General features: G+C 43.4%; 1 protein-coding gene across 2 annotated transcripts in view; it reads right to left on the bottom strand.

The window, feature by feature from the left end:
- Nucleotides 1-20,670, bottom strand: part of LOC144592971 (SWI/SNF complex subunit SMARCC1-like) — a 96,691-nt gene that overhangs the window by 39,127 nt on the left and 36,894 nt on the right. For both annotated transcript variants that reach the window (XM_078398370.1, XM_078398371.1), the window contains exons 11-17: nt 18,385-18,509; nt 16,825-16,884; nt 13,269-13,306; nt 9,574-9,701; nt 8,242-8,313; nt 1,435-1,548; nt 123-276 (exon numbers count right to left, since the gene is read on the bottom strand). In XM_078398370.1, the coding sequence (XP_078254496.1) occupies nt 123-276; nt 1,435-1,548; nt 8,242-8,313; nt 9,574-9,701; nt 13,269-13,306; nt 16,825-16,884; nt 18,385-18,509 (691 nt within the window). The remainder of the gene's footprint in view (nt 1-122; nt 277-1,434; nt 1,549-8,241; nt 8,314-9,573; nt 9,702-13,268; nt 13,307-16,824; nt 16,885-18,384; nt 18,510-20,670) is intronic.

Below are 20,670 nucleotides of genomic sequence, written 5' to 3'. Positions count from 1 at the left end.
TACTGGCATTACGGAAAAAACACACACAAAATTTCTTCTCTACCAGTTCCGATAAATAAGAGGTTACATTAACTCTGGAACGCAGAGAGAAAGGGGGCCAGAATAGATTTTGCATTTCTTACTTGAGGGGTCCTGAGATGAACTGGCACCAAGCCGGAGGGTGTATCCGCAAGAACATTGAAGTGAGGGGTCGGAGGAGGTCCCATTGGCAGAGGTCGACTGTCGGCATCCACTTGGTAATTCACAAGGCCCCACTGCTCCAAGAAGGCATGAACTCTACAGAAACCAGGGTGCACGTGAATATATACGGTCAAGTGTGTTCACCAGCAGATGTCCAATCCAGCAGATTCCCTCTTCATAGCACCAAGTTGCATTGGTTTCTTTTGCACTTTCACTATCATTACCAACACCACAAATAATAGATGCAGTATTTTTTGGTTTTAAACGTGGGCATTAATTTTTAACTTTTATTTGGGGATGGAGGGGAAGGCAAACAAGCGTTCCATCTTCCCCCTTCATCACCACACAACAGAAAACATACGTTGATTTACTATCCTTGTCGTAATCACATTGTGTGACTGTAAGAGCATCTACATGTTAGTTACTTATAAGAAAATAACTGCAGATGCTGGTACAAATCAAAGGTATTTATTCACAAAATGCTGGAGTAACTCAGCAGGTCAGGCAGCATCTCAGGAGAGAAGGAATGGGTGACGTTTCGGGTCAAGACCCTTCTTCAGTCTGAATGCTGATGCTGCCTGACCTGCTGAGTTACTCCAGCATTTTGTGAATAAATACATGTTAGTTACTTATCTCCAATTTTACCAGTCACCGTGGCAAGAAAAAAGGCCGCATGCAAAACAGTTTCTGAAAGGGTAGTCAGGCAGAACCCATGTGTGAAGTTTTAGCTACAGACCATTCATGTCTTTATTTCAAGATGAAACTTTCCAGAGAAATTTAAAAAACGACAGATGATTGAAATTGGAAATAAAACATTGAAGTGCTACAAATACTCAGGGTAGCAGCATTTGAAGAAAGCAGGTAACGTTGGTGACGTCTCTTTAGAATGAAGACGTACCAAAGACGTACAGGTATGTAGGTTAATTGGCTGGGTAAATGTAAAAAATTGTCCCTAGTGGGTGTAGGATAGTGTTAATGTGCGGGGATCGCTGGGCGGCACGGACTTGGTGGGCCGAAAAGGCCTGTTTCCGGCTGTGTATATATATGATATGATATGAAGAGAAAGCAGATATTCAAACGTGCTTTAACTGGCAGAGGAAGAGGAATAAAAGGATTGAAAAAGCAGTCCTTTATCTCGTTTCATTCCATCTGTTTTCTCCGCCTTTCTCCCTCCTCTGCCAATTAAAATGTTTGATTGCGACTCTTCATTTCCTGTTGCCCCTCTCCCCCCCTCCTCGAATGCCCTTGCCTTACCTCATTACTGCACACACATCCCCTGTTAAATTTCTCCGGCAAGATGTACTGGTCAGGTATTCTTGAGGATTTAGCCGGTAAGTATCGATCATGAAGTTGCGATATGCCAAATATCTGTGGAATTGGACACAATTTCTTTTTTAATTGCTCTTTTTGAAATTTAGGTCCCATGAAATACACTAACATTTATCACAAGTAGTTTGCTTGTTAAAATACCAAACCCAATTCGTAAGTAGTGAATAAATAGTTGCAGTTCAATTCTAAAGTAATTCATTCAAGCCCAATTTATCTCAGCACTCTGAAGATATCAATACATTAAATACTTATGCATATGGTTCAGTACATACAAGATGAACCAAAATACCACCGAAGATTACCTACCCAAGTGCAAAACAAGGATTGGATGGATAAGATTAACATGACTTCTCTGCAATTTGAAAGCAAACTTTCATTTCAAATATTGAAATGCCAACACAAGCAAAGCCAATTCAAATGAACACAATGATTAGTAACATTGAAGGAAACGGGACTTTTGATGGCATCATTCTGTTCAGAAAAAGTGCTACATCCTGCAAGTTAAATTCATAAACTGAAATACACTACTTAATCTGCCAAACCATCACTACAGCGCTACCAAGCTTTATTCTTCATGGTTCTCAGAAAAGGGTATCAAGCACAATACAGGAACATCTTCCAGAGCAGAAGAAACAAAAGAAAAAACACAAGATCGAAGGAGTGGGAATTGGCTACTCAGTCCCTCAAGCCTGTATTGCCTTTCAGTCTGATGATTGACCTACACTGGCCTTAAATCCTCTTCTGTACGTATTGGTATGCTCGTAGTGAAAAGCTTGGTTTTCATGCTATCCAGTCAAATCAACAAAACACGAGTACAAGCAGTCATTCACCTGTACGGCAGGTTGTACAAAGGGAGAAATATTTCAATGCTTAGAGTGTCCAAGCCTTATAACGTTACAGCTAAAGAGAAAAAATCCATGGTGTGCAATGAGGTAGGTTGGGGCAACACCTTGGCCACCATCTCGGCTGCCATTTCTTTTAAAAATCTAAAGCCATTGGGTCTGGCTGTGGCTGCTTTGACAGTCCAGAGTCGCCTTCCAGAGGGAAGGAGCATCCATACTTCATCCATTGATTAGCATTTCTACAAGATCTACTCAGTTATTTGAAATCTGTTATTTTAGAGATATTTGCAGATTCTTCCACAGTGAATTAATTTACCAGCCTCATTTTCTAACAGTTCCACTTTCTTCAACTGCCTTTACCAATCGACACACGCACAGAAACTTGTACCACTTTGATCTTACATACAAAGTTGATCTCAAATCAATTTACTCCCTTTTTGCGAGGTTTTAGTCGTTCGCTGTTGAATCCCTGAACCCTCCCAGTTCTCCAGCCTACCACCAGTTCTTGCCAATTTGTACGCCCTACTTTGCAGTTTAACATTACCTGTGGCATCCCTCGTTACCCACAGGTTGTGCGTCTTTCTCATGGAATCTCTCTTTCAATTTGGGCTAAATACCCGCTGAGTGTTGTGGACAAGATGTTTGAACATCTCCCGTTGTTCAGCTATAGATTTTGATTTATTTTCCTAGTCCATCTTAGACAGCTCCACCTTTATACCATCAATTAAACATTCAAAACAATGAAAAACTGTCTTTGTGCTCGGCAGAAACAATAATTCAGCCTAATTTGATCAATAGAAATATAGCCCAAAAATATACAGAGAAGATAAAGTCAATAAAAGAAGACAGGGTATCAATAGACAATAGGTGCAGGAGGAGGCCTTTCTGCCCTTCGATCCAGCACCGCCATTCAATGTGATCATGGCTGATCATTCTCAATCAGTACCCCGTTCCTGCCTTCTCCCCATACCCCCTGACTCCGCTATCCTTAAGAGCTCTACCTGATCAATAGACAATAGAAAATAGGTGCAGGAGAAGGCCATTCGGCCCTTCGAGCCAGCACCGCCATTCAATGTGATCATGGCTGATCATTCTCAATCAGTACCCCGTTCCTGCCTTCGCCCCATACCCCCTGACTCCGCTATCCTTAAGAGCTCTATCTAGCTCTCTCTTGAATGTATTCAGAGAATTGGCCTCCACTGCCCTCTGAGGTGTCAGGTGTCGTGGGTTATGGGGAGAAGGCAGGAGAATAGACAATAGACAATAGACAATAGGTGCAGGAGTAGGCCATTCAGCCCTTCGAGCCAGCACCGCCATTCAATGCGATCATGGCTGATCACTCTCAATCAGTACCCCGTTCCTGCCTTCTCCCCATACCCCCTCACTCCGCTATCCTTAAGAGCTCTATCCAGCTCTCTCTTGAAAGCATCCAACGAACTGGCCTCCACTGCCTTCTGAGGCAGAGAATTCCACACCTTCACCACCCTCTGACTGAAAAAGTTCTTCCTCATCTCCGTTCTAAATGGCCTACCCCTTATTCTCAAACTGTGGCCCCTTGTTCTGGACTCCCCCAACATTGGGAACATGTTATCTGCCTCTAATGTGTCCAATCCCCTAATTATCTTATATGTTTCAATAAGATCCCCCCTCATCCTTCTAAATTCCAGTGTATACAAGCCCAATCGCTCCAGCCTTTCAACATACGACAGTCCCGCCATTCCGGGAATTAACCTAGTGAACCTACGCTGCACGCCCTCCATAGCAAGAATATCCTTCCTCAAATTTGGAGACCAAAACTGCACACAGTACTCCAGGTGCGGTCTCACCAGGGCCCGGTACAACTGTAGAAGGACCTCTTTGCTCCTATACTCAACTCCTCTTGTTACGAAGGCCAACATTCCATTGGCTTTCTTCACTGCCTGCTGAACCTGCATGCTTCCTTTCATTGACTGATGCACTAGGACACCCAGATCTCGTTGAACTCCCCCTCCTCCTAACTTGACACCATTCAGATAATAATCTGCCTTTCTATTCTTACTTCCAAAGTGAATAACCTCACACTTACCTACATTAAACTGCATCTGCCATGTATCCGCCCACTCACACAACCTGTCCAAGTCACCCTGCAGCGTTATTGCATCTTCCTCACAATTCACACTACCCCCCAACTTAGTATCATCTGCAAATTTGCTAATGGTACTTTTAATCCCTTCGTCTAAGTCATTAATGTATATCGTAAATAGCTGGGGTCCCAGCACCGAACCTTGCGGTACCCCACTGGTCACTGCCTGCCATTCTGAAAGGGACCCATTTATCCCCACTCTTTGCTTTCTGTCTGTCAACCAATTTTCTATCCATGTCAGTACCCTACCCCCAATACCATGTGCCCTAATTTTGCCCACTAATCTCCTATGTGGGACCTTGTCGAAGGCTTTCTGAAAGTCGAGGTACACCACATCCACTGACTCTCCCTTGTCAATTTTCCTAGTTACATCCTCAAAAAATTCCAGTAGATTTGTCAAGCATGATTTCCCCTTCGTAAATCCATGCTGACTCGGAATGATCCCGTTACTGCTATCCAAATGCTCAGCAATTTCGTCTTTTATAATTGACTCCAGCATCTTCCCCACCACTGATGTCAGACTAACTGGTCTATAATTACCCGTTTTCTCTCTCCCTCCTTTCTTAAAAAGTGGGATAACATTTGCTATCCTCCAATCCACAGGAACTGATCCTGAATCTATAGAACATTGAAAAATGATCTCCAATGCTTCCACTATTTCTAGAGCCACCTCCTTAAGTACTCTGGGATGCAGACCATCAGGCCCTGGGGATTTATCAGCCTTCAGTCCCATCAGTCTACCCAAAACCATTTCCTGCCTAATGTGGATTTCCTTCAGTTCCTCCATCACCCTAGGTTCTCCGGCCCCTAGAACATTTGGGAGATTGTGTGTATCTTCCTCAGTGAAGACAGATCCAAAGTAACGGTTTAACTCGTCTGCCATTTCTTTGTTCCCCATAATAAATTCCCCTGCTTCTGTCTTCAAGGGACCCACATTTGCCTTGACTATTTTTTTCCTCTTCACGTACCTAAAAAAACTTTTGCTATCCTCCTTTATATTATTGGCTAGTTTACCCTCGTACCTCATCTTTTCTCCCCGTATTGCCTTTTTAGTTAACTTTTGTTGCTCTTTAAAAGAGTCCCAATCCTCTGTCTTCCCACTCTTCTTTGCTATGTTATACTTCCTCTCCTTAATTTTTATGCTGTCCCTGACTTCCCTCGTCAGCCACAGGTGTCTCTTACTCCCCTTAGAGTCTTTCCACCTCTTTGGAATAAATTGATCCTGCAACCTCTGCATTATTCCCAGGAATACCTGCCATTGCTGTTCTACCGTCTTCCCTGCTAGGGCCTCCTTCCAATCAATTTTGGCCAGCTCCCGCCTCATGCCTCTGTAATCCCCTTTGCTATACTGTAATACCGACACTTCCGATTTTCCCTTCTGCCTTTCCATTTGCAGAGTAAAACTTATCATGTTGTGATCACTGCCTCCTAATGGCTCTTTTACCTCTAGTCCCCTTATCAGATCAGGATCATTACACAACACTAAATCCAGAATTGCCTTCTCCCTGGTAGGCTCCAGTACAAGCTGTTCTAAGAATCCATCTCGAAGGCACTCTACAAACTCTCTTTCCTGGGGTCCATTTCCAACCTGATTTTCCCAGTCTACCTGCATGTTGAAATCTCCCATAACCACCGTAGCATTACATTTTTGACACGCCAATTTTATCTCCTGATTCAACTTGCACCCTATGTCGAGGCTACTGTTTGGGGGCCTATAGATAACTCCCATTAGGGTCTTTTTACCCTTACAATTTCTCATTTCTATCCATACTGATTCAACATCTCCTGATTCTATGTCACCCCTTGCAAGGGAATGAATATCATTCCTTACCATCAGAGCAACCCCACCCCCTCTGCCCACCTGTCTGTCTTTTCTATACGTTGTGTACCCCTGAATATTCAGTTCCCAGCCCTGGTCCTCTTGTAACCATGTCTCAGTGATCCCTACAACATCATACTTGCCCATGACTAACTGAGCCTCAAGCTCATCCACTTTATTTTTTATACTACGCGCATTTAAGTACAACACTTTAACTTCTGTATTTACCTCCTCTCTCACATCGTTCACAATTGGCCCTGCCCTTAATTTCTTTTCCGCTCTAGAACTTCTGTTCCCATTCTTCCGAGAGTCTTTTGCAATATCTCCTGTATTCCCTTTGACCTCATCTTCATATTCACAATTTGTTAACCCCTCCCCCCCACTACTTAGTTTAAAGCCACAGGTGTCACACTAGCAAACCTGCCTGCCAGAATGTTTGTCCCCCTGCTGTTAAGATGCAACCCGTCCCTTTTGTACAAGTCACCCCTAGCCCAGAAGAGATCCCAGTGGTCCAGAAATCTAAATCCCTGCTCTCTGCACCAGCCCCTCAGCCATAAATTCATACCCTCTATCTCTCTGTTCCTGGCCTCACCAGCACGAGGTACCGGTAGCAGTCCAGAGATAACCACCTTCGACGTCCTACTTCTCAGCGCTTTTCCCAACTCTCTAAACTCCCGCTGTAGCACCTCCTTCCTCTTCCGCCCGACGTCATTCGTGCCCACGTGCACAACGACTTCAGGTTGATCGCCTTCCCTCACTAGGATTTTCTGAAGCCGGTCTGTGATGTGTTGAACCCTGGCACCAGGGAGGCAACAGACCATCCTCAAGTCCCTCCTGCTGCCACAGAATCTTCTGTCCGTCCCTCGGACTATGGAGTCACCGACCACTACGGCTCTTCCAGACTTCGGTCTCCCCTGTCGTGTATCCTTGCCAACAGGTCCGCCACTCGGACTGGAAACGTCTTCTGCCCCGACAGTTCCCAAGAGGGTATACCTATTTGCAATAGGCACAGCCACTGGGGTGTCCTGTAGTCCACGTCCACTCCCCCCGGAAACAGTCTCCCACCTTCGCTCGACCTGGACCCTTGGCGTGACAGCCTCACAATAGGTCCTGTCGAGGAAACTCTCGCATTCCCGGATGGCCCTGAGGTCATCCAACTGCCTCTCCAACTCCACCACACGTCCCTTCAGGAGCTGCACCTGGACACAGTTCTTGCAGGTGTAGCTCCCAGAAGCTCCCGCGACGTCCCTGTCTTCCCACATCCTGCAGGAAACACACCGCACCAACTTTTCCGCCATCACCTTGTGCCTATAACCAGCTCTGGCTTAAAACAATGGTATCCTCCTCACCTCAGCCTCCTCGCCAAAGACTCGCACTTTTCTCACTGGGCACTTCCCTCACTGGGCTGCACCTGAACAGGGCTGCACCCTTTTGCAAGTATTGCTTATATTACCAATTAAATTGCCTGATTGTCCAATTTACCTGACTTCTCACTTAAACTAGCACTTACTTTAATGCTCAGCCAACGGGCGTCCTTGCTCTGCTCCCGGACTTTTGAATGGGGTTAAGAGGGACAGATGGATCAACCACGATTAAATGGCGGATTAGAATGATGGGCCGAATGGCCTAACTCTGCTCACATCACTTATGAACACAATGAAAATCTCAAAAGCAAATGTTTCACGACATATCAGAATTGAACTAACAGCACAAGAAATATAACCTTGGAAATGTAAATCATATATTAACATCAGCAAGGGAACAAAAGACTTCTACAATCTGCTGCTCAGTTACATTTACCAAAAAATCTCTCGTAACAGAATAATTTCTTAACAAGCACCAAATAACTATACTGAAAGAATTGAAAATTGACAGACACTCAAAATGTAAATATATTTTCAGCTCATTTGTGTGAGAACAGACGTGTTTAAATTTTTACATTTACTCACATTTCTGGGCTCTTGGACTTATTTTTTCCATTGAAGAATTCAGGTAAGGCACGGCGTTCTATCTCATGAATGCTGCAAAAGGAGGAAATCCCATTGTTTAACATCTCCACACTGAATATATCTGCTCCAATTACAAGCACATGGCCTGAAAAAGGCATTTCCCATTTCTCCTCAATGGGCATAATTAAACCCCGAAAAATAAAACACCGCCAAAGATCAATAGACAATAGGTGCAGGAGTAGGCCATTCGGCCCTTCGAGCCAGCACCGCCGTTCAATGTGATCATGGCTGATCAATCACAATCAGTACCCCGTTCCTGCCCTCTCCCCATACCCCCTGACTCCGCTATCATTAAGAGCTCTATCTAACTCCCTCTTGAAAGCATCCAGAGAATCGGCCTCCACTGCCTTCTGAGGCAGAGAATTCCACAGATTTACAACCCTGACTGAAAAAGATTTTCCTTATCTCCATTCTAAATGGCCTACCCCTTATTCTTAAACTGTGGCCCCTGGTTCTGGACTCCCCCAACATTGGGAATATGCTTCCTGCCTCTAGCATGTCCAATCCCTTAATAATCTTATGTTTCGATAAGATCCCCTCTCATCCTTCTAAATTCCAGTGTATACAAGCCCAGTCGCTCCAGTCTTTCAACATACGACAGTCCCGCCATTCCAGGAATTAACCTAGTGAACCTACGCTTCACTCCCTCAACAGCAAGAATGTCCTTCCTCAAATTTGGAGACCAAAACTGCACAGTACTCCAGGTGTGGTCTCACTGGGGCCCTGTACAACTGCAGAAGGACCTCTGTGCTTCTATACTCAACTCCTCTTGTCATGAAGGCCAACATGCCATTAGCTTTCTTCACTGCCTGCTGTACCTGCATACTTACTTTCAGTGACTAATGAACAAGGACATCCAGATCTCTTTGTACTTCCCCTTTTCCTAACATGACACCATTCAGATAATAATCTGCCTTCCTGTTCTCTCCACCAAAGTGGATAACCTCACATTTACCCACATTAAACTGCATCTGCCATACATCTGCCCATTCACACAACCTATCCAAGTCACCCTGCATCCTCAGAGCATCCTGCTCAAAGTTCACACTGCCACCCAGCTTTGTGTCATCCGCAAATTTGCTAATGTTACTTTTAATCCTTTCATCTAAGTCGTTAATATATATTGTAAATAGCTGCGGTCCCAGCACCGAGCCTTGCGATACCCCATTAGTTACTGCCTGCCATTCTGAAAGGGGTTGTAAGTGAAAGAAACAAAGATGGACCAAATGGAAATGAAAGACATGAAAATGAAAAATATATATATATTCTGACCTGTTGTAGTCAAACCATGCTGAGTAGCTAGGAATGATAATGTGATGTGTCTGTTCAGTGACATTATCCTCTGCTTGGTCCATAGGATGCAAGTGATCTGGTTTAGTACTGGCATTGTCCTCTTCTTCCTAATGTTAAATGACATAAAACTATTTTTAGCATAATCATCTTAAATTGATGCCATTTCCCAATTTTGGCAACAGCTGAAGTGTTCGCTGTTCCATGAAAAGAAGTGTATCATCAATGCTCGTTTGTGCATAAGGTGGCCTAAGGTGCAAATCCCATTGGCAGATCGGACCACGACCAGGCAGAACCTCAGTTTATCATGTCTGAAGGGTTCCGACCCAAAAGGTCACCTATTCGTTTTCTCCAGAGACGCTGCCTGACCCACTGAGTTACTCAAGCATTTTGCGTCCATCTTCAAAACGCACTGCTTATTGGACAAGGCGCCATTAAGTGGATGCTGAAAAACTCAGCTTCCTGCAGTGACAAATTCTTCTTGTTCCCCATCCAACACACAAGTTTGACTATCATTATCAAAAACTGATTAAGTGTACCTGTAACTGATTAAGCGTGCAGCGTAGGTTTACTAGGTTAATTCCCGGAATGGCGGGACTATAATATGTTGAAAGACTGGTGCGACTAGGCTTGTATACACTGGAATTTAGAAGGATGAGAGGAGATCTTATCGAAACATATAAGATTATTAAGGGGTTGGACACGTTAGAGGCAGGAAACATGTTCCCAATGTTGGGGGAGTCCAGAACAAGGGGCCACAGTTTAAGAATAAGGGGTAGGCCATTTAGAACTGAAAAGAGGAAAAACTTTTTCAGTCAGAGAGTTGTGAATCTGTGGAATTCTCTGCCTCAGAAGGCAGTGGAGGCCAATTCTCTGAATGCATTCAAGAGAGCTGGATAGAGCTCTTAAGGATAGCGGAGTCAGGGGGTATGGGGAGAAGGCAGGAATGGGGTACTGGTTGAGAATGATCAGCCATGATCACATTGAATGGCGGTGCTGGCTCGAAGGGCCGAATGGCCTCCTCCTGCACCAATTGTCTACCTCAACCCCATAAACTGCTTGTAGGGCGTGGATTTGCATTTGAGTACAGGCATCAGAGAGAGTCACCAATATATTGATTCATTTTAATCTCCAAGTTTTATTTTGTTCTTCGTTTATTTTGGGCCTGGGATTAAAGCCAAGCACAGCAGCAGCTGCGGGAGACCAAGCAGCAACCAAAGCCAGGGAGGAAATAGCACATGCTCTCTGCCCTCAATATCAGAAGAAAATAAGACGCTGGTCATCAACTGCAGATGCTGGTTAAAATCAAAGGTAGACGCACAATGCTGGAGTAACTCAGCGGGTCATGCAGTATCTTGGGAGAGAAGGAATATATTGGAGTATATAATTACAACTCACAAAACAGTTCGAACTGCTGAGACAATCTGTCGATTTACATTTTATGGATGCTCAAGGGACATCAAACTAACTATTGGTCCTGCAGACGAAATACAAGATACCATTTACAAAAACCAAACACCTCTGAACAGTCAGATTTCCCTCCTGCCATCCTGAAGCCCGGAAACATGCGATCAAAATTTTACAATATGATACAGCTTTTAAGTGCCCTCCATAACGTTTCGGACAAAGACCCATCATTTATTTATTTGCCTCTGTACTCCACAATTTGAGATTTGTAATAGACAAAAGTCACATGTGGTTAAAGTGCGCATTGTCAGATTTCAATAAAGGCCATTTTTATACATTTTGGTTTCACCATGTAGAAATTACAGCATTGTTTACATATAGTCCCCCCATTTCAGGGTACCATAATGCTTGGGACACAGACATGTCATGGAAATTAAAGTAGTCATGTTTAGTTGCATATCCTTTGCATGCAATGACTGCTTGAAGTCTGTGATTCATGGACATCACAAGTTGCTGGGTGTCTTCTCTGGTGATGCTCTGCCAGGCCTGTATTGCAGCCATCTTTAACTTATGCTTGTTTTGGGGGCTAGTCCCCTTCAGTTTTCTCTTCAGCATATAAAAGGCATGCTCAATTGGGTTCAGATCGGGTGATTGACCTGGCCACTGAAGAATTGACCATTTTGTAGCTTTGAAAAACTCCTTTGTTGCTTTATCAGTATGTTTGGAATCATTGTTTTGCTGTAGAATGAATCGCCGCCCAATGAGTTATGAGGTATTTGTTTGAACTTGAGCAGATAGGATGTGTCTATACACTTAGAATTCATTATGCTACTACCATCAGCAGTTGTATCATCAATGAAGATAAGTAAGCCAGTACCTTCAGCAGCCATACATGCCCAGGCCATAACACCCCCACCACCGTGTTTCACAGTTGAGGTGGTGTGCTTTGGATCTTGGGTAGTTCCTTCTCTCCTCCATACTTTGCTCTTGCCATCACTCTGATACAAGTTCATCTTCGTCTCATCTGTCCACAAGACCTTTTTCCAGAACTATGGTTGCTCTTTTAAGTACTTCTTGGCAAACTGTAACCTGGCCATTCTATTTTTGCAGCTAACCAGTGGTTTGCATCTTGCAGTGTAGCCTCTGTATTTCTGTTCATGAAGTCTCCTACAGACAGTGGTCATTGACAAATCCACACCTGACACCTGAAGAGTGTTTCTGATCTGTCAGACAGGTGTTTGGGGATTTTTCTTTATTACAGAGAGAATTCTTCTGTCATCAGCTGTGGAGGTCTTCCTTGGCCTGCCAGTCCCTTTGCGATTAGTAAGCTCACCAGTGCTCTCTCTTATGATGTTCCAAACAGTTGATTTTGGTAAGGCTACGGTTTGGCTGATGTCTCTAACAATTTTATTCTTGTTTCTCAGTCTCACAATGGCTTCTTTGACTTTCATTGGCACAACTTTGGTCCTCATGTTGATAAACAGCAATAAAAGTTTCCAAAGGTGATGGAAAGACTGGAGGAAAGACAAGGTGCTGAGAGCTCTCTAAAACTGCATTAAGGAGGCAATTAAACACACCTGAGCAATTACAAATATCTGCAAATAAATAAATGATGGGTCTTTGTCCCAAACATTATGGAGGGCACTGTATTTATCCCAGGATGGAAATTGGTCTGCCAACAGTCATAAAACATAAGATACATGAAACATGAAATTAAAGTGAGGAGTGGACCCCACAACAGAAGTGGGAGGGGTTGTACAGTTTAATACCCACAGGGTAAAAGGATGTCCTGTGGCATTCTGTGCTGCATCATGGTGGAACCTACTTTACAACTGGTTCACGTGACTGGGAATACCCACCACCAATAAATAGCATGCACGACGACAAGCACAAATGCCACCAAAACAGAACAAAACAGAAAAACAAAGGTAGACACAAAATGTTGGAGTAACTCAGCCAGTCAGGCAGCATTTCGGGAGAGAAGGAATGGTGACGTTTTGGGTCGAGACCATTCTTCACACCAATGTCAGGGGAGGGGGCAGGACAAAGATAGGATGGAGTGGGATGTAGGAAGACTAGTGGGAGAACTGGGAAGGGAGGGGAAAGAGAGAGAAAGCAGAGACTATCTGAAGTTAGCGAAGTCAATGTTCATCTGTGTTTTCCAACACAGAAAAACAGTTCCTTTTGTGCCTGGGAAAAAAAAAACTGTTGCCATAGTTACAATTTTCACATGACTATTGGCTGAACAAAATTAGCTTTGTGTTTGTTACCTTCCCTCCTGCAGACGATGGCTCATCTTCTTGTTCATCTGCAACAAAACAAATTCAAGAGGTATTTTAATTTGTGCAACCAAGAGAAGCAGATGCAGGCAGCGTCCTTAATCAACAAGTGTTCAATATGACCAAGAGTGATTGATTTGACCACACCAGCAAGTTTCATTATAGTACAGGGAGGCATAGTGGCACAGCAGATGAGCTGCTGCCTTACAGCGCCAGAGAGAATGGCTGGAGAATGGGGTTAAGAGGGAGAGATAGATCGGCCATGATTGAATGGGGGAAGTGGACGATGGGCTGAATGGACTAATTTGATTCTATGACTTATGAACTTATCCAGGTTCAATCCTGACTGTGGGTGCTGTCTGCACAGAGTTTGCACGTTCTCCATGTGGCCACATAGGGTTTCTCTGGGTGCCCAGGTTTTCTCCCAGTCCAAAAAAACACAGGTTTGTAGGTCATTTGGATACAGTAAAATTGTAAATTATTCCCAGTGTGTAGGATAGTGTTAGTATACGGGGTGATCACTAGTTGTCGTGGACTCTCTAAAGTCAAATTTTGTACACAAGTCAGAAAATATGTAAAGATCACTCTATATGGTAATCATATATTCATGGTATCGTAATAAGACCACAAGACATGGGGCAGAATTAGGCCTCTCCGCCATTCAATCATGGCTGATCTATTTCCCCTCAACCCCATTCTCTGCCTTCTCCCCTTAACCCCCGACACCCTTACTGATCAAGACACGGTCTCTGCCTTAAAAAATACCCCATGTCTTGGCCTCCACATCAATCTGTGGCAATGTACCACAGATTCACTACCTTCTGGCTAAATAAATTCCCCATCTCCTTTTTGAAGATACATCCTTTTATTGTGAGGCTGTGCCCTCTGGTTCCAGACTCTCCCATTACTGGAAACATCCTTCCCATGTCCACTATCCAGACCTATTCATTATTCGGTAGGTTTTAATGAGTCATCGTCCCGTTTCTCTCTCTCCTCTCCCCCCCCCCTCCCCCGAAACATCTTCTAATGAATGGCATCAAAAGCACGAGTGTGATGAAGGCCTCTTGCAACACAAACCCATTATTAAAACTGGAAATAGGACCAAAGACCTTTGCAGAGGTCTCAGATCCAAGTAATTACTCCCCATTCGCAGCCCCAACAACCCACTCTTGCCACCCCACGCAGCCCGGGGCTTTTATGCAGAGCCTTCACATACGAAAATAAATCCAAGAGCTGCATTTTTTGTTAGGTGTAGAATGCAGTACTTGTTTCAACAAAAGTTTAACATGGCATGTAACAAAAGGAGCTGGCTTCAAACCAAACCAATTACATTTGACTCAGTTACACCTCGTGCTTTGGCTCACCATCCCTGTACCCATTAATAATGCCAACAAGGTTAACAGGGAACGACCTTGCAGGGGCACAAAACCAATTTAAAAGTAGAAAATATTCTCTGCAGTGACTTTCATACTAGAATCTACAAGTTGAAATCTCCCCACTAGGAAACTAAACACAATTGACCATGTAAATCAAAAACTGAGGAAAAGGAACAATGCTGTTAAAAAGATTACTGTTGTTGTTGTTCATGGGAATCACCAATGACACCCAAGCTGAACAACAACCATTTTAACTACATGACAAATAATCTACTTATGCAGGATGCCCAATCCCACCATCCTTCCAGTTTCCTTTGCATTCCCATAACCAAAGGACTACTTTTCTCTTCATTTGAGTAAAATAGCTCTGGACTAAAAACTTCCTTCACTAATGAAATCTCAATAAGAGAACATTCAAGCAGTTCAGGGAGATAAGGTCTAGGTTCATGGCTGGCCAAGGTTATATTTTATAAGAAAATAACTGCAGATGCTGGTACAAATCAAAGGTATTTATTCACAAAATGCTGGAGTAACTCAGCAGGTCAGACAGCATCTCAGGAGAGAAGGAATGGGCGACGTTTCGGGTCAAGACCCTGCTTCAGACTGATGTCAGGGGGGCGGGACAAAGGAAGGATATAGGTGGAGACAGGAAGATAGAGGGAGATCTGGGAAGGAGGAGGGGAAGAGAGGGACAGAGGAACTATCTAAAGTTGGAGAAGTCGATGTTCATACCACTGGGCTGCAAGCTGCCCAGGCGAAATACGAGGTGCTGTTCCTCCAATTTCCGGTGGGCCTCACTATGGCATATGGTTATATTTTAGTTACAGAAGATACTGGACAAAGACGACCAAGGAAACTAATTTCTCCCCTCCTCCCCTCCTCCCCCCCCCACCCCACAGGAAAATGGGTAAAAGTGCAGGTTGACTTGGAAAGGAAATCAATGCACAGGTCAGCAACTAATAAACAACCTAACACTAGAACGCTAATTAAAATAATAGAATGACATGAAAATAGAATTAATGCATTGGAATTATTAAGATTAAGCTACAAGTGAAAACAAAAAGTTTGTTGGCATATTGGCCTTCATCAGTCAGAGTATTGTATAGATGTTGGGAGGTCATGTTGCAGTTGTATAAGACGTTGGTGAGACCACATTTACAGTATAGTGTTCAGTTCTGGGCACCATGTTATAAGAAAGATATTATCAAGCTTGAAAGGGTTCAGAGAGGATTTACGAGGATGTTGCCAGGACTAGAGGGTCTGAGCTATGAGGTTGAGCAGGCTGGGTCTCTATTCCTTGGAGCGCAGGAGGATGACGAAAGTTCTTACAGAGGTGCATAAAATCATGAGGAATAAATCGGGTAGATGCTCAGAATCTCTTGCCCAGAGTGGGGGAAATCGAGGACCAGAGGACATAGGTTCAAGGTGAAGAGGAAAAGATTTAATAGGAATCTGTGGGGGTATTTAAAAAAAAATATAAAGTGCTGGATTAGTGCAAATGGGTGCCTGATGGTTGACATGGTCTGTGGATCAAATGGGATTGCCTCTGCTTTATGGTTCTTCTATTGAGGCAACAAGGTGGAAACCCATTGTTCAGACAAAGAAAAGTGGTGGGGAGTGAGTAAGTGAGAGCAGTCCTGGGCAAAGATGACAAACACAGGAGAGTTTGCAAGGGTAAACAGCAGGGTAGCAAACGCAATAAATCTGGAGGCAGCAAGCTAATGAATAAGATAAAGATCATTGAAGGCATAGATAAATAAAAATGTTGCATATACAATCAAAGGTAGAATGTATGATTATTACATGTACTCTGGGAGCATCAATTAGGAACAGAAAACAAGCAATACCAAGTCTCAAACTTAACTTCACTTACTGCAAACCTCCCCTTGCACTCATTGAAATAATGCATTACCACAAATGTGATGTTTCCAAAATTATACCGGCTAAATTCTGCCGTCATCGCTGAAATTGTACTATTTCAGAAAATCATCAAGCAGAGAAGAAATGAGAAAAGAAACGTAATGAGACGTCAGTACCAGTTGAGACAGCATCACTAGTGGTTGAGTGCAATCCAATTGCATTAATTCCATTCCAGCATTTAAAAGGGTTAGCATACTGCCTTTGCCTCACACCAAACGAAAAGCATGAGGGATAAATGTTACAAATATTACCTAAATCTGCGATTGTACCTCCCTTTACAGGCGTGTGCTCACTGTCTTTCTTGGGGTTCACTAGTAAAGGGATTATAATAACTATTAATAACATGTCAAAACACAACAGATTTTGAAAGCACAAGGTCTGATTACTTGGCTAATTTCCAAGTAGTTCACAATCCACAAAATTGTCAAAATTTTGAAACGTTTCCATGGAAACTAACTGTGTCCATCAATATAAATAGAAGTAGGCTCGTCAGCATTAAGTTTTTTAAAGCACGTTTCAAAACTGTGGCAGCAATGATACTACTTGCCCTTTTGCACTTGGACGAGCTTATTGCCATCAAAATCTATATTCAATGTCATGATTATCATATTTAATGCCACAACACATTTCTTTGCTTCCAGATTTGTATTTAGGAACAGTTGTTCCTAACTGGAACTGGAATTTAGAAGGATGAGAGAAGATCTTATCGAAACGTACAAGATTATTAAGGGGTTGGACACGTTAGAGGCAGGAAACATGTTCCCAATGTTGGGGGAGTCCAGAACAAGGGGCCACAGTTTAAGAATAAGGGGTAGGCCATTTAGAACTGAGATGAGGAAACACTTTTTCAGTCAGAGAGTTGTGAATCTGTGGAATTCTCTGCCTCAGAAGGCAGTGGAGGCCAATTCTCTGAATGCATTCAAGAGAGAGCTAGATAGAGCTCTTAAGGATAGCGGAGTGAGGGGGTATGGGGAGAAGGCAGGAACGGGGTACTGATTGAGAATGATCAGCCATGATCACATTGAATGGCGGTGCTGGCTCGAAGGGCCGAATGGCCTCCTCCTGCACCTATTGTCTATTGTTCAATTCTTAAAACTACACAATCATAAACAATTAATGGCATGGATGAACAGAGGGATCTTGGGGTCCATGTCCCAAACTCGCTGAAAGTGGTAGCACATGTAGATGGAGCGGTAAAGCCAGCAAATGGTACGCTTACTTCCATAGTTGGGCCATTGACAATAAGATTCAGCATGTCATGATGCAGCTTTATAAGACTTTAGTTCGGCTGCTTTGAGTACTGTTTGCAATTTTTTTTAAATTTACACAGAGGGTGGTGGGTGCTTGGAACATGCTGCCTGGGCTGGTGGTTGAGACAAATACAATAGTGGCATTTAATAGACTTTAAGATGGGCACATAGAAATGGAAGGATATGGATTATGCGCAGGTATAGAAGAGATGGTCTTGGCATCATGTTCAGCACAGACATTGTGGGCAGAAGGGAGTGTTCTTGTGCTGGATATGTTCTAGAAAACAATGTTGCATCAACCAAGCATTAAATTTACTATTTTTCCATAAACTCCAACCCATCCAATCTTGGGCTTCAATTACTTACGTTTAAAATGCTGTTCTTTCAATAAATGTTATACATGTTGCAGGTTTTCATTTTTTTTTTTCATTTCTACTGATGGGACTTCATTCACCATGAGAAAAAAAAATGAAAACCTGCAACATGTAAACACATATTGCAACACAAATCTGGCAGGAACCAGCAAAAAAGAATGAAGGGGAGATAGCATCACTTCTTTACCATTTTTTGGTAAAATAACTTCTTCCACGTTGGGCACAGGTGTAGGATCCTCCATATCCTTTGTTAAGTCGTCCTGCTCCTCTTCATCTCTCTGCCCTCTTCTCTTCAGGTACGGGGTCGACTGCCTGAAGGCAAAAAAAATTCACGAAACCCAGCGCTCAATTTGTTTTTATGCGTTGCAGCACCATGTCAAACATTTGGGCGGCACGGACTTGGAGGGCCGAAAAGGCCTGTTTCCGGCTGTAGATATATGATATGATGATTGACGGCCTGATGCAAAACCGTCAGCTTCATCGTCTCTTTCAATATATGGGGTTAAGAGGCAAGGATAGATCAGCCATGATTGAATAGTGGCATAGACTTAATGCGCCAAATGGCCTAATTCTGCACCTATCACTTATGGCCTTATGACCTATTAATCTCTCAGTCGCCATCGCCCCTTTCCCTTCCCATTTAACTGACCATTGGCCTATTTTCCGATAGGTTGTTCTGTCTCTCTCTCTGCCCCATGTTCTGTGCTCCCTCTCCTTAACTCCCTGAATCTCCCACTCGTTCCCCTCACTCTCTCCCATCCATGAATTGACACTTTCCAGCATGCCAATAAGCTATCTAGTCTACTGAAACACAAGAGACCGCAAATGCTGGAACCTAGTAAAGGCAATAATTGGAGGAACTCTGCACATTGAACAGTTCCTGTATAGGTTGTGTTGAACAAACCCTGCATAGAGTTCATTGAACTTGCTTCATCAATCAGTTGCTACGAATACCTTTGATATCCGTTAACTCACTAAACTGCAGCGAATTCACTGCCAATTTCTATAATCTATTCAAAGTGAATTTATTGGGCCAGAACGGCAGAGCTGGTTGAGCAGCTGCCTCATGGCGGCAGTGACCTGGGTTCGATCCTGACCTTTGCTGCTGTTTGTACCTTCTCCCTGATCACGTGGGTTTCCACTGGGTACTCCGGTTTCCCACATCCCAAAGACATGCAAGTTTGTGGGTTAGATGGACTCTATAATTGCCCCAAAGGCATGGGGAGTAGATGCAAAAGTAGGATAACATAGAATGAGTGACCAGTTTGAGGAAGAGTCTCGACCCGAAACGTCACCCATTCCTTCTCTCCCGAGATGCTGCATGACCCGCTGAGTTACTCCAGCAATTTGTGATTTGTACCAGCATCTGCAGTTATTTTCCTACACAATGGTTGGCATGGTCTCAGTGGGCCAAAGGGCCCATTTCAATGCCCTCTTTCTAAACTAAACTTCAAGGACATCACAAGTTTCCAAAGAAATACTGACATGAACGACTCACAGCTGCCCTGGTATGATCAGGTAGGCACAGGTCAGTACACCCACTCCTATGCTCCAGTCCTCTGGACAGTAAAAATATCACTTCAAATCACCTTTTTCTTACCTTTTAATGTACTGCAATAGTCAAGCCCCAACATGCCAAGTTTTTTAATCTTTTCACTTCTCAACAAGTACCCTTAACCTTCACCCTACCACAACCAGAGAGCAGTGCTGAACTATTACCTAGCTTATTGGCGACCCTCGGACTAACCTTGATCAGACTTTGCTCGCTTTACCTTGCACTAAACGTTGTTCCCTTATCATGCATCTGTACACTGTAAATGACTCGATTGTAATCATGTATTGTCTTTTCGCTGACTGGAAAGCATGCAACAAAAAGCTTTTCACTGCACCTCGGCACACGTGACAATAAACTAAACTAAACTTTTGAGTGCAAAAATAAATGTCTCATTTACCTTTGCTCACGTTTTTTTGTCACAGCTTTTGACTACTCAAAATTCAAGGACATGTTGGCATGCAAAAATGCATAATTGCCTTGTCATTTCTGGCACTTATGAACATGATTACGCCCACATGCCAACACTGATTATTGCAGGACTGTACTCCGCACATGTAGCACTTACAGCACCTGGCCATTGCCCCAACCTCCCATTCATGACAGTCTATACTCTAATAGGCATAATGCTTAAATTAACCCCCAAATATAATTCAGCCAAATTCCTCAGAGAGCTTAAATCAAATGCCTTGTATTCATCAGTGCAGGAGATATGCAGAGGAAAAAGCCCTCCAGACAATTATTTTGGGTCATATCAGAGCTAAAGTTTTTGAATTTAAAGGTCAAAACAAGTCTGGTGCTCCCTCATTTAAAGGAAAATACATTAAGGTAACCAAGACACCGCAACATCACTGAAAGACTGATGAACAACAATCGCACAAACAACACTTCAACCTCTGGCTAAAGTCATTCACACAAACT

Source organism: Rhinoraja longicauda, chromosome 4 (genome assembly GCF_053455715.1).
Source record: "Rhinoraja longicauda isolate Sanriku21f chromosome 4, sRhiLon1.1, whole genome shotgun sequence".
Taxonomy (NCBI): domain Eukaryota; kingdom Metazoa; phylum Chordata; class Chondrichthyes; order Rajiformes; family Arhynchobatidae; genus Rhinoraja; species Rhinoraja longicauda.
Note: the sequence above shows the minus strand (reverse complement) of the source record. Positions and strands in the feature narration are given on the sequence as shown.